The sequence below is a fragment of the Muscardinus avellanarius genome (genome assembly GCF_963383645.1).
Source record: "Muscardinus avellanarius genome assembly, chromosome: 4".
Classification (NCBI taxonomy): Eukaryota; Metazoa; Chordata; class Mammalia; order Rodentia; family Gliridae; genus Muscardinus; species Muscardinus avellanarius.
Window position 1 is genome coordinate 42,713,257 of NC_137789.1, and position 14,121 is coordinate 42,727,377.

General features: G+C 41.5%; 1 protein-coding gene across 1 annotated transcript in view; it reads right to left on the minus strand.

Annotated features, from left to right (window-relative positions):
* CPQ (carboxypeptidase Q) overlaps positions 1–14,121 on the minus strand; it is a gene marked incomplete at its 3' end in the record, with an annotated part of 413,030 nt that overhangs the window by 165,481 nt on the left and 233,428 nt on the right. Inside the window, exon 5 of the mRNA XM_080693957.1 lies at positions 4,472–4,563. Within this exon, the coding sequence (XP_080550083.1) occupies positions 4,472–4,563 (92 nt within the window). The remainder of the gene's footprint in view (positions 1–4,471; positions 4,564–14,121) is intronic.

A 14,121-nucleotide genomic window follows, 5' to 3' on the forward strand; every position in this document is an offset into this window, starting at 1 on the left:
GGAAGGCTGGATTTGGCCTGCGAGCCATAACTTGCTTATTCCTGATGTTGATCACTAATAACCATAACTACACCAGAAATATGCAAGCAGAATCACTTAAAAAGTTAGGACATTTTTTATGTTTACAATTACCAAAATAGATCTTCCCCAAAGGAAAAGTTCTCTTCTTGCTTAGTATCACCCGCAGTGATGTCAAAAACAAACCCCAGGACTCAGTTCTCATCAACAAAAAGGAGAGTACCTGACCCTTCTCTCCTGATCACTCATTCAGAACTGCTTACTCTGCAAGGTTGAGGCCTTGAATCTTTATTTCTCCCATTTCCAGTTCTTTTCATTTACTGGGTCAGGCCTTTATATCACTCAGCACTCACTAAACAATTGAACCCCATGCCATATCGTTTTCTATACCAAATTTCTGATGCGTGAGCTTAAAGTTATTGTTGAAGTTGAATACACAGTACTTATGGCCAAAGACAGGCTCTTCTTAACTTTTTGTTATGTGTTGATTGGCAAAGGCCTCCTGGTAATGGGGGTGATAAGTACTTTTTACTAAGTGCACATCTCACTTTGAGCACCATGGGAGGTGAGGACTTCAGGGAACTTGTTCTCTTGTGCAGCTACAATTGTTTTGGAATCCAGAACTAAGCAAGAGGAAAACCTCTGCGTAAGCTAACTTTGCACCAAAACTGTGTGTTCCCCTTCAAAAGTATTTGCAGAGTCATGGCGGGGAAGTGGCTGCCCGGCCAGTCTCTGTGTTTCCTAATCTCTCATGCAGTAGGACTACATGGCTAGTTCTTGCCAATGGGATGTGAGTAGAAATGATGTCTGTCACTTCCAGAACTGTACCACAAAACCCTCCTACTACGATCCCCTCACCTGCCATCTGGATGTCCCTGCTCAAGGCACATTGGCAACTGTGTTGTTGAAGAGTCTCTTGGCCTGGATATCTGAATAATTATATGGACCAGAGCTCTACCATATGCTGAATATGTAATATGAATAAGTCAGCAAGGAATATATTTCTATTAATGATAAGCCATTTAAATTTGAGGACGTATTTGTTTTAGCAGTTGTCATTACTTTATTTAGAACAAAGGATCACTGTTGCAACTAGCATGGCCAGGATGCTGTGGGACTATCTACAATGATGCTGTAGACAAGTCTGAAGACAATATGATTTATGTCCTACCTCCCAGTTTGTGTTCTGTTTATATATTTCCTTTTAGGATAAATTCAGCCACCGCAGAAATGATTATGCTCTTGGCAATGCTTCTATCAATGTGTTAATCGTAGGAATCCAAAATAAGTCCTTTGAAATTGACTGAATCATGTAGAACATGCAGAATGTAAAGGTAAGATAAAGAGATACTCTAAAACCAAAAGCCTATGTTTTGTCCTTCCAGAATTTTTTATTTTCTATTCCTGAAAATGCAATGCAGACTAACCACCAATATGTCCAAGCATTTGTATGAAGGTAACAGAGATAATGTCAAAACAAAACAATCTGTTGATATGATTACATGTTTGAGAGAGAGAGAGAGAGAGAGAGAGAGAGAGAGAGAGAGAGAGCGAGAGAGAGAGCACATGTGTGCCAGTACCAACCAGGTTGAAAATCAAATCATGTCTTATTCCATCCATGCATTTTATTAGGCTACAGTGAAACTCAAACCTTATAGAGAAATAATTTTTTCTAGATCCTAGAAATTTCAGTGGTGAGGAAATTTCATGCCAGATCCATTACAGTTTAAGTCCATTTTTTTTCCTTGGGGTAGAGTATTATAGAGAACAAAAGAGTTTTAAGAACAGCTCTTTCAGGTATTCTGTTTTTTATGAACTCCAAGATTCATAGAATTTTAAAGTTCCACCTTAAAAATAGTTGATGCTCTTCTTGCCTGAGGATAAAGTACAAGCTTCTAAATAGGACTTATGTGTTCTTCTAGTTCGGGCTGAGGTTTACCACCTATTCCGTGCTTCTCCCACCACGTGTCTTGTATTCTGGGCCATGTTGAACTCCTTTCCATTTCTCCGGGGTGCTGTCCTCTCCCTCCAGCCTTCGCACACTCAGTTCTCTTACCAAGCTCTGGTACTCCCCTCCTCCCTCCCACTGCTCTTCTTCACTTCTCCTCAGGCTTCATGTCTCAGCTTAGAAGTCATTTCTTCCACACAGCTTATGCTAACTGACCTAACTGCCAGTCTAGGTGAACTTCCTCTGTCTGTCATCAACACCTTATTCTTTGTCAGAAGATTTATTAACACTTTGAAGTTTAGTGGTCAGTGTACTTCTTTACATTACAGTCTCTGTAAGGTCAGGGCAAATCTTTTAAAATTATTTTATTAGTGCATTGTAGTCATACATCTTAATGGAGTACAAGATGGTGGAGGCATACATGCACACATCACTCATTTAGCCCTTCCCCAATCCCATGCGATTCCCTTCCCCCTTCCCTCCTTCTCATGTTTGGCTTAGTGATCGACTTTGATGTACATTAGGGAATTTCCCTCTTCCCGCTCCCATCCCCCTTAGTTAGGTTGTTCATCTGTAGTTTCTCCTTCTTTGTCTAGAGTTCCTTCTATGACCCATTTTCTCCCTAGCTTCCACACATTAGGGAGAGCATCCAATTTCTGGTGCCCACTGTAGTGCATAGAACATAGTCGGTGCTCGGGAAGTGTTGACTAAATGTCGTTGAATCTAGAATAACCCTTCTCTGATTTTGAGGTCTACCACAACATATAGAGATAATATTATTGATACACCAACCAAAAGACCCTTGTCTTGAATTTTTTATGCCCAGGATCATGAGAGGCCAAAAGAACTAAAGTGATAAAGAATTGTGTATAAATCCTAAGTTCTTGTATAGTGAATAATTATATTCAATGGCCAAATTCATGACCCTGAATTCATACTCTAACTAAAATGGAGTAATGGAAATTGCCTCTATTATACAATAACCAAAGCACTGCTTTTGGAACCATGGTTTATGGTGAAGACATGGCCAAGTCCAAGAACCATACCACACACAACCAGTCCTGGAAATGGCATAAAAATCCCAATCCCAAAGATCTGAATCTCTCAAGGGGGTAGACCACAAGTTCCTAAGAAATATGTGTTTTGCCTAGAAGCACAACAAGAAGGGCTTGAAGAAGATATAGACAATAAGGCCAAGGCCATGAGCACGCGTGCTGAGGCCATCCAGGCCCTCATAAAGCCCATGGAGTCTAAGCCCAAGATCCCAAAGGGTGCCACCCACAAGCTCAATCCACTTGTTCACACTGCCCATCCTAAGCTCAGCAAGGTATCCATGCCCACATTTCTAAGGCTCACCAGATCTGCCATCCAAAGGCCAAGGCTCAAACCAAGACCCAGGATAAAACCCAAATAGGACCCAGGCTAAGGCCCAGACCAAGATCCAAACCAAGGCACAGGCCACAGCTCCAGCTTTGGCTGCAGTTCCCAAGGGTGCACAGGTCCCCATGAAGGCCACATAGTAAAAGGCTTCTGTCTGCAAATGAGGACAGAAGGACTGGTGTGACCCCTGGGCTATTTGTACAAATAAACCTGAGGTGTTGGGGGAAATAAAGTAACCCAAAACAAGATAAATATAATTGGAAAATTCAGCCTCCTCTGATTTGGATAATTTGGCTTTTCTTTCTTTTAGTCTGGAGATTGAAGGAGAAGAATCCAACAGCACCAGCAGCTGCAGCAGATGAGGCCCTCTTCCCTGCCATACATGGCTGCTCAGCAGGGTGCCCATTGCTCTGGGACTTCCTCTCTGAACTAACATTTGACTTGATCCAGAGGATTTGTAGCTTTATATGTTTTACTCTATCAACATTTGTTCTCAACACTAATCTTCCTATCCCTATATTATTGTGGTTTATAGTTCTAATCGCATTCTCCCACAATCCTCTTCTCTTTTCAGGCTCCACTCTTGTCCAGTTATAGTCAGTGCCAAGGGGAGCTGTCCTTCACATTTCCAGATCTGAGACCCCTGGTGGCCACCTTCTCACCACATTATGGCAATGTTGTGGGCTGACTCAAGGCCTCAGGACTTGGCCCTCATATACCAGGGCTTCCAGGAGGAGTTAGTACACTGAGGTGTGGGGTAGGCTTAGCTAGAGAGGGTACTTTCTATTTCCCTAGCATCCACAGCTACAGCAGAGCTAGAGAGACTTTAAGAGAATGGTGGCATGTCACTGGGAGTTTTGTAAGGCTACAAACTATGATACAGGAATAGAAAAGCCCTGAGATCCATACCACAGCACCCTGAGTTCATCAGAGCAGTTTTATTTACAAGGCTGGGTGAAAAAGAATTATGCAAGGGGTATTTTGCCAGGGTCAACTGACAGCAGAGTATTGTTGAGAATCTTAACTGGGAAAATTAGAATTTCTAAAGCCAAGCATCAGTTAATGTTTTTGGTTTACAATGCTACTGTATGTGCAAATGCTCAGCAATCTGTGGCTAGTGTTTACCTTGTGTAATTGGTAGTACTGGGAGGCACCAATTCCACCTTGTTCCTCTGCAGTCCACAGCACCAGGCGCAGCGTCCTCTTTGGACGCAGCCCTGGAAAAAACAATACAAGAAGTGATGCTTTAATCATTTTGACCTTTTGGTTGTTTGTTTAATGATAGAGCCCCTCATCTGTATTGGGGAGACAGGAGGGAATCAGAGGCACCCCTCTCTGACCAGTGTGGTTGCTTGCATTAGGGTGTGGTTGACACAGCAAGAAAGCATCTTAGCAGCTGAAAGCATCTTTACATCTTTGCATCAGCAAGAAAGCATCTTTGCATCTTTCCTGAGCAGGCTCATGGTGAAAGGGTTTGTGACAAACGCTTTCCACAGGCCATAAAGTGCGTGCCTCTAATCACACCCTTGGGTGGATATCCTGCCCTGCAGGACCAACAGATTATCAAGTTCAATGAGATACTAGATCACATTCAGAAGATGCAGTTAGAAGGAGCCTCATAGATCTTGAGACCTTCCAGAAATCTTTAATTAGAACCAAATAATTTGGTTTTATTTCAGGATAAGATGCATAGAGAATTATTTCTCACTCAGGGTCCAGAAGTATTGCTAGCTTCTCATGCTATTCTTAATAATGCAATAACTGAGAAGTAGATACAACATTTATGTTTACCCATGGTCAATTTCTTCTACTTGGAAATATAAGGTCATTCACTTAAGGTCAATAAAAATTAATTGAATAAAGATGACATTTATTCATCTTATTGCATTACTAATAGGTTGGTGGCAATTTCATTGACTTGTGAAAAATAAATTTGTATAGATAGTCCCAGACTTATGATGGTTCAACCTACTGGTTTTTGACCTTATGATAATATGACAACAATACACATTCAGTAGAAAATCAACTTTGATTTTTGAGTTTAAATCTTGTCCCAGGCCAGTAGCACAGTGTAATCCTCTGTCGCAATGCTGTGCACCTAAAACAAGCCTTGACTCCCAGTCAGCCACATGATCTCCAGGAGAAATATCTAATGCAGTGTGCCAGATGGCTAAGCTGGGATGGTTTGCAGGATAGGTGTAGTAAGTATATTTTCAACCTATATTTCAACTTATGATGGAGCTGTCAGGATCTAATCCTATCGTAAGTCAAGGAGCTTTTGCATTCTGAAGTTATTAAAATTAGTGGCAGATCCACATGTCTAGAACCAGTTTGAATAGAGGAGAATCCCTAGTGGAATGAGGGATGTGGGTCATGTGGGGGGAGGAGAACAAATGAAGGAAACATTTCCACAGATATATATATGTGTGTGTGAGAATACCAGAGCCAATCTCAGTGTCTCCTATTAGGAAGAGAGGCAGGATGGGAGCTGGGGGAAAACTCACCAAGAGCTATGTGCCTGCATCTCACTGTCATCCTGAACTACATTATGTTGAGAGACTATAATGCACCAATCAAAGAATTAAAAAAAAATATATAACCAATGTGAGTGGCTGTCTGCTCCAGTAAAGGTTACAAGGAGAAAATTGTTTTCTGAACTTAAAAAAATGGTTTAAAAAATGCTCCAAGTGCCATGTTGTAACCCAGAATTAAAATCTGTCCTGATTTAGATTGGAGATATAACAAAGTCAGAAAACATGATGGACCTAAACCCTTCAAAGGGGATGTCTTCCTGTGTCTTTGCAGGGGAGCCATTGGGAAAGACTGAAATGCACTTGGAGTGGCTCCAAGAACACATTATGGAACTCAGAGACAGCCACATATGTGCTGCCACCTGGGGGGATAGGCTCTGCAAGGAGGAGGCAGCTGGTTAGCTGCACCCTGGATGCCAAATGCTCCTGGGACAGGAGCTCCATTCTGTCCTCTCCAGATGCCAGCCAGCGTCCTTGCATAAACCTAGTGCTTAGGAACCGAAAGGAATGAGCTACCTTTTCCACTGAATTATGCTGAATATACTTGTGAAGTCACTTCACACTCAAGCATATTAGCATTATTGAAAGAGCATAGGAGCAGAGCGTGGTGGCGCACACCTGTAATCCAGTACTTGGAAGGCTGACTGGAGGATCACAGGTTCAAGACCAGTATCAGAAATCAAGCAAGATCCTGTTTCAAAGTTTATAAAAGGACTAGGGTATGTAGCTCAGAGGTAGAATGCCTCTGTGTTTAATCCCCAGTTAACACACAGAGACACACACAGAGCATAGGTTGAGCATGTAGGTTGACCTGAGCTCCAGGTAAAGTTCAGCAAAACAACTTTTACATCTAATCCCCCAGCAAACCACACGGGCATTTCCATCTAAGTCCAGCTCCTCACCTAGCTCCTCACCTCTGCTATCCTCTGGCCCAAGCCTTACCTCTTGTTGCCTGGATCATTGCAGCTACCTTCTGACAGGTCTCCCTGCCATAGCCCAGCCTCTCCGCAGCAATGTTTCACACCATGGCCAGAAGGTCCTTTGTGAAACTTAAGCCAGATCATTTTCATTTCTCTCCTCAAAACCTCCAACAAGCAAAAAACGTAAGCTTCCGGGAGGCAGGGATTTACGCTATTTAATTTACTGCAATGCCCCTAGCTCCCAGATTGCTTGGCACACGTTATGAATTTATTAAGCAGTACCAAAGGAATGAATGAATGCAAAACTCAGTGCCTTGATTAGAATCAAACTCAAAGCCACTTTCCCAGCCTCATCTAAAACTCTTCTGATAGCTCATTCCCCGGTGAGGTTGTTATATTTGAAAAAGGTGGACAGATCTGGTGAATCCTGTTATCATTAGGTGCTAGCTGTGTAACCACTGGGAAATTGATTTGCCTGAACCTCAGCCTCCTTATCCGACAAGTAGAGATAATATTATATGCCTATGCCATGACGCTTCCTTGGAGTGGTTGTGAGGATTGAATAAGATGGGATGAAATATGTAAGACAACCCTGTGGCTGGCATGCAATCAACATTTGATAATGAACTATAAAACTACATGAAGGGTGGCCAAATGAAAAATCACACATTCTTGCCCCCACAGAAGAGATGGGACTGGTATATGCTCAGGGAAGGAATTCCTGCAAATTTGAGGAGTTTGCCTTTCAGCACTTGGGGAAGAAGGGTCCTAGAAAGAGCACTGCTTGCTTCATAGAGTCAAACCACCCACTCACATTCATGGCACAAACCTAAACTGATGTCAAGAAAGAAATTAAATCAATATAGCTAAACATCTCAAGTTTTTGTTTCTCTAAAAGAAATGTGATTAGCTGGGTGTGGCAGTACATGCCTATAATCCCAGTACTTGGGAAGCTGAGACAAGAGGTTCAAGGCCAGCCTCAGCATCTTACCTTGTTTCAAAATAAAAATAAGAAGGGCTGCTGAGGATGTGGCTTGAAGGTAGACTGCCCTGGTTTCAATCCTCAATAGCAGAAAAAAATGCTTAAAGATGACTTAAAATAAATGCCATTTTGCTGCAACATAGAAACAATTAAAAAAGATTAAGTAGCGGGGCATGGTTGCACACGCTTGTAATCTCCACACTTGGGAGGCTGAGACAGGAGGATCGCACGGGTTTGAAGCCAGCCTCAGCTACTTGGTGGCTCTCAGCAACTTAGTGACACCCTGTTTCCAAATAAAGTATAAAAGAGGTCTGGGAGTATAGCCCGGAGGTAGAAAGCCCCTGGGTTCCACCCCCAGTACCACACACAAAAAAAGATAAAGTAATATAAATATGCTGCAAATGAAAATTCTAAACATTTAAAAATCTTTAAGAAAAGAGATGTACTTTCTTTTACATCTCTCTGCATATCCCAGCAAAACAACACTGAATTATTAAAATGGCCATACCAGGTGGCACACACCTATAATCCCAATAGTTGAACAGCTGAGACAGGAGGATTGCAGGTTCAAGGTCAGCTTTGGCAACTTATTGAGACCCTGTCTCAAAAAAAAAAAAAAAAAAGTCTGGGGATGTAGCTCAGTGGTAGAGCAGCCCTTGGTTCAATTCTTAGTGCCACAAAAAATTTTAACATGATGAAATTATAAAAAAAATATAAACAGACAGCAGAAGCTATAGAAATTTCACTGTTTAGAAGAAAACTCCCTGACTGTTCCTGTGGATGTGGTATGCCATTTAATGTCATTATTGTGCAGGATCAGCCTCCTTAACATTTCAAATCAGCAGGTGACCAATGATACCACATTAAGATAATAAAGAAGTAACAAGTCTGAAGTAAGGAATGATAAGGCCTCAAAAAGACAGAAGCATATCTGACCCTAAAAAGATTCATAGATTTTCTTTTGAGATTTCACGTATTCTTGATATTAATCTTCTGTTGGAAGAACAGCTCCGGAGGATTTTCCCCATGTCTATAGCTTTCTCTCTGCACACTCCTGTCTCCTTAGTTGCACAGAAGGTTTTTAGCTTGATGTTCCACTTATTGACTGGCGTTACTTCTGGAGCTGCAGCAGTTGTCTTGAGGAGTTGGCCGCCTCTGCCTATGTGGTGAAGGGTCTTCCCAGCACCCTCCTCCTCAAGCCCTTCTGCATGCCAGCACCCATCCACTTGGACCATTAGGTCCTACTTCACAAACCGAAGGGCTGCACAGAAGAGGCGAGGAACCCAGGGGTTTAGCAAAGGCGTGAGTCCAAAGTCTCTATTCACTCTGACAATCTGATGAAATGCAGGGGAGTTCGTTCAGTCACTAGACCCTGAACCTAGTGGAGCATTTGGGTCCTCAGGTCACCTATGTCCATAGAGACTGTGTGGGGTACAGAAAGGAACTGGCTGTGTTTTATTCTACCTCTGCCACTTCTGGCTCTGCGAGATTAGGTTGATTACCTAACCTCTCTGAGCTTCTAATGTCTTCCTCTATATAATAAGGAAAATGGTAACTGGCTCATGGATTTGCTAAGAAAACTAAATGGGACATGGCAGGCACACATCAAGCAGTCTCTGGCAAACAGTAGGCTTCCAAGAAATGTTTAGTTGTGGCACAAGTTTATAATCCCAGTACTTGGGAGGCTGAGACAGGAGGATTGCAGGTTCAGAGCCAACCTACCTGCTTAGTGAGGTCCTCTGCAACTTAGTGAGACCCTGTTTTAAAATACAAAATACAAAATAGGGCTGGGGTGTAGCTCGGAGGTAGAATGCCCCTGGGTTCCATCCCCAGTACCGAAAAAAAAAAATATTCGTAGCTTTTCTCCATACCCCTCTGGATGACTTTTCGGTTGTTGCCAACAATCACCAGGCAGGGCATCGTGTGAGAACCCGACAGAGGCATGCTCTCCTTTGAGCCTCAGGACACTTTGTAAATCTAGAATCTAGATTTTTTGTGAATCTAGAGATTTATCATTTGGGGGGGGTGTTCACTATTTTTAAATTTTTATTGGCACATTGTTTTCATACATCTTAAAGAGGTACAATATGGCATAGGCATATATGCACACATCACTCATTTAGCCCTTCCCCGATTCCCAGTCCAGACCCTGCCCCCTCCTCATCTTTGGCTCATCTTTGGCTTAGTGAATGACTTACTTTGATATGTTTATGAATGTACATCAAGTACATTTTTTTCGGTACTGGGGATGGAAACCAGGGGCATTCTACCTCTGAGAGACACCCACATCCCTATTTTTTATTCTTTATTTTGAAACAGGGTCTCACTGAGTTGCAAAGGGCCTCACTAAGTAGCTGAGGCTGTCCGTGATCCAGATTCTCCTGACTCAGCCTCCCAAAGGCAGGGATTATAAGCATGTGCCACCACACCCAGCTCAAGTACATTATTTTTAAGAGATACAATTGATTGTGTGTTTCAAATCCAAGCTAGGTTTAAAAGCCATGAATTTGGAGCATATAAAACAATAGCAACAATAACAATCTCAGAAATGAAGCAATAGCAACAGTAGCAACATGGCTTCCAAGAAAATATTCTGTGGTACTGCACGGGTGTGAACCACTCAGTAGTCATCCCTGCGCCCAGTTCTAGCCCGGAGTCACTGGAATGCAGCTCCAGTCCAAAGCATGAACATGACAGAAAATTCTAGAACTGGAGCTGAGAGGGAGACCATGATGAGTTTCACCTGGTTAGGAGTTGGTTCCTTCTGAAGTTTCAGCAGAGGATAGGTGATTAGTTTTCCTTTAGATTTATAGTAACTCCTCAGAGATCCCTTGACCTCCTAGAATTTTGATTAAGACCTTCATGTAGTGCAACAAACAATTTATAGCATCATAGTTTTCACTAAAAGAACAAAACCTAGCTGGCTGTGGTAGTGCACGCTTGTAATCTCAGCACTTGGGAGGCTGAGACAGGAGGATGGAGGTTTATGGACAGCCTCAGCTACTTAGTGAGGGCCTTTGCAACTCAGTGATACCCTGTTTCAAAATAAAGAATAAAAAATAGGGCTGGGGGTGTAGCTTGGAGGTAGGATGCCCCTGGCTTCCATCCCCAGTACTGCAAAAATAAATAATAAATAAATAGATAAATACATAAATAAATAAGTAAACAAACACTATGGATAATGTGTCCAAGCTCTAGATTATGAAATATGATATACATATATTTCATTTTCATTTCATTGAAGAGAATAATAATGCTAAAAGGAAAATAGTATCTAGAGAAAAAATATAAAATGTGTTCAAATTGTTTTTAAATTGTTCTCAAATTTAAAGACAAGAAGGCTGAGAGATGACGATTAAGCTGATAAATTGAAAGGATCCATTTTACTATCTTATGTTTGCAACAAGAGAAGGGCAAAGCAAAAGAAATTTGACTTTAAGCAGAAGAACTCAGATTAATCCAGTCTTGTAAATAACTTCCCCAAATTAAAACTTCTAAGGAACACCATTAACAGTGTGCCTGGATCCTGACACCCATTTACTATTCAGTTTCAAGCTCTCTAGAACTACATCTAAGTGCCACCTTCTGCAAACTGACTTTGTAGAGAGAACACAACCTTCTCTTATAGAAATAGACTAGCTTGCAAGTATACTGGCTAATGAGCTCTTTGTTAGCAACAGGTTGGAAGAGAGTACTGGTGCTTAAAGAGATTTCTATTCCTGCTAGTCACTTGGCTAATGTGAGCACTGTATTTGATTTATAGAAATAAATACATGGCAGCACATAAGTTAACAAGAAGAGAGACTAAGGCATAGTAGCTAAATGCATGGGGCCTAAGACCTATTTCCACCCTGGGCAAGTTACATAATTTGTCATATAATATATGAGCACATTATCATTGATTTTTTTAAAAATAGGGGTCATGGTTAGACAAAGACTAATTGTTTTAGTGAAATAACTTGTAGCTACTCTTTAAAGGTAGGAACAGAAAATCACCTGGAAGATCTTTGTTCCTAGAAGAATAACTTGTGGGTTTTTTTTCCATATAAATGTAAAGCAATTAGACACCTTTGGGGTATTTGGGGAAGGGCAACAGGATATTTTTGTAGTACTAGAGATTGAAGTCAGGGTGGTCTGCCTCTGAGCTATAGATCCAGCCCTATTTTTTTTAAAAAAAATTTTGAAACAGGATCTAAGTTGCTGAGTCTCCCTACATTGCTGAGGCTGTCCTTGAACCTGTAATCCTTCAGTCTTGCTCTCTCAACTACTGGGATCACAGGCATGTACCACCTCACTAGCACAGGATGTTTTTAAAAGTAATTGTGCGTGCCTGTATCTCTTGTGCCATCTGGAAGACAACTGGGATACCAAGCAGAAGGGGAGCCAGTGTGACAAAGGAGGCCAAAGCCTTTAGGGAGGAAAGCCCAGAGTCCTCACCCATTTCCTCGAACTGAGGGTTAGTGATGAGACTTGTTGACTGAGGTTCTGGGAAGGGGGTCCTAGAAGCCACAGAAGTAAAGGGACTTAGATGAAGGGTTGATTCAGGGGGTTGACCAGGGTTCAACATGATGGCCTGAGGTTCTGGTGCAAGGGCTAATTCCAGCCTGGCATGGGGTCAACCCCAGAAGCACCCCCCACACACACATCCAGCCTCCCTGGCACATAGCTAAGGATGGAAATGTAAACAAAGGGAGTCATAGCCCCGTGTGAGCACCACTGTGATATGGTGTACAACCAAGCCAGGCACCAGCCAGAGCAAATGGCTGCCACAGGGAGCCAGCTGTAGGTTCCTGGAGTAGAACTGATCTACTGGTTCCAGTAAAAACCCAGAGTTCAGGGCCAGTGAAGAAGCAGTGAGCGGGACCCCAAGAGGACCCACAGCCTTCGCTGACAAGCCCCATAGAGGCTTAACTCCAAAGGACGTTGAAGCAATGTGATAATATTTTTTATCTGTTTGTGGAATGGGTCACAACACATATAATTTCCATAATTCAAAAAGAACAGTCCTACCTCATTACAATGATTAGGATTCAAAGAGCCAGGAAAACCACTATTAATCACTGGTAAAGCAGAAACCCTCTGGCTGTGAGTGTGTGAAGGCCACTTCTGGCCTGATGTAGTTTCCCACGCACCCTCGGCTTTGGCCTCCCCTCCCAAGCTCCCATCTTGCACCAGGCTTCTAACTAGTCCCAACACTCAACACGCCAGGCTAGCTCAGATGTTTGGCCCTGTGCACATGCTTTTCTTCCCATCTATAACTCTTCTTTACCTCTTCCACCTGGCAAACTACTATAGTCATTAAATGAAGCCCATATTTAATATTACTTCCTCTGGGAAGGCCTCCCTCACTCAAAGGCAAGGATAGCTATTTCTTTTCAGTGTTACTGTAGCAATATATTACATATTATTTTCATTTTCAGTCCTACTTAAATGTTGATATTCTCACAGGCCATTACTTTTCTGAGACGTATTTCTCCTTTTCAGAAACCAATGTTTCTTAATTGATTGACTGACTGAATAGATTTGTATAAGTAAATAAAAGGTACTGCCTTGTCATTTAAAAAGAAGGTTGGTACCTACTTGGTTCAGAAATCTGTTGCAATATGCTATTTTTGTGAGGCCAAAGCCCAAACAACAGGGGTGAAAACACTCCAGTAGCCAAGATAATTAAATATTCTTCAACATTTGCTAGAGTTGCTTTTACATTGCCTAATTTTGTAACATGCTGGGTCTAGCCAAAGGTTTCCAAATTGGTAGCTCTTGCTGGTCAATTCTGAAAATAAATATATGATGGTATAGAATTGTGGGTATTTTATTTTAAACTTTGACAGCTTTCTTAATTTTCTTTTTTTATATGAATAGAAAAACAATATACATCCTTTTTAAAATGTAATACTAAGAAAAATAAAAAATAAAACAATCTAAAATATGTTTATAGGTTGCTTTGTATATATACTTCTGCATAAGTTTTGTATATACATATGCAAAATTATATATATACAAATGTATATATATATATATAATCAGTAATTTTATAATTTTATACTACCTTTGGTTTTTTTATATACTTACACTACTTTTCCTACTTAAAATCATTGGAAATATGGTCTTTCCCTAGATAGTCCCTAATTATGGGGTACTAAAAGTTTTTATTCTTCAGACAAATAGAAATAGAAATATTGAGTCTAAATATTACAAACAGCTGGGCGTGGTGGCGCACGCTTATAATCCCTGTGCTTGGGAGGCAGAAACAGGAGGATCATGCAGGTTTGAAGCCAGCCTCGCTGGCCTGAGACTCTGTTTCCAAATAAAAATATAAAAATAGGTCTGGGAGTGTAGCTC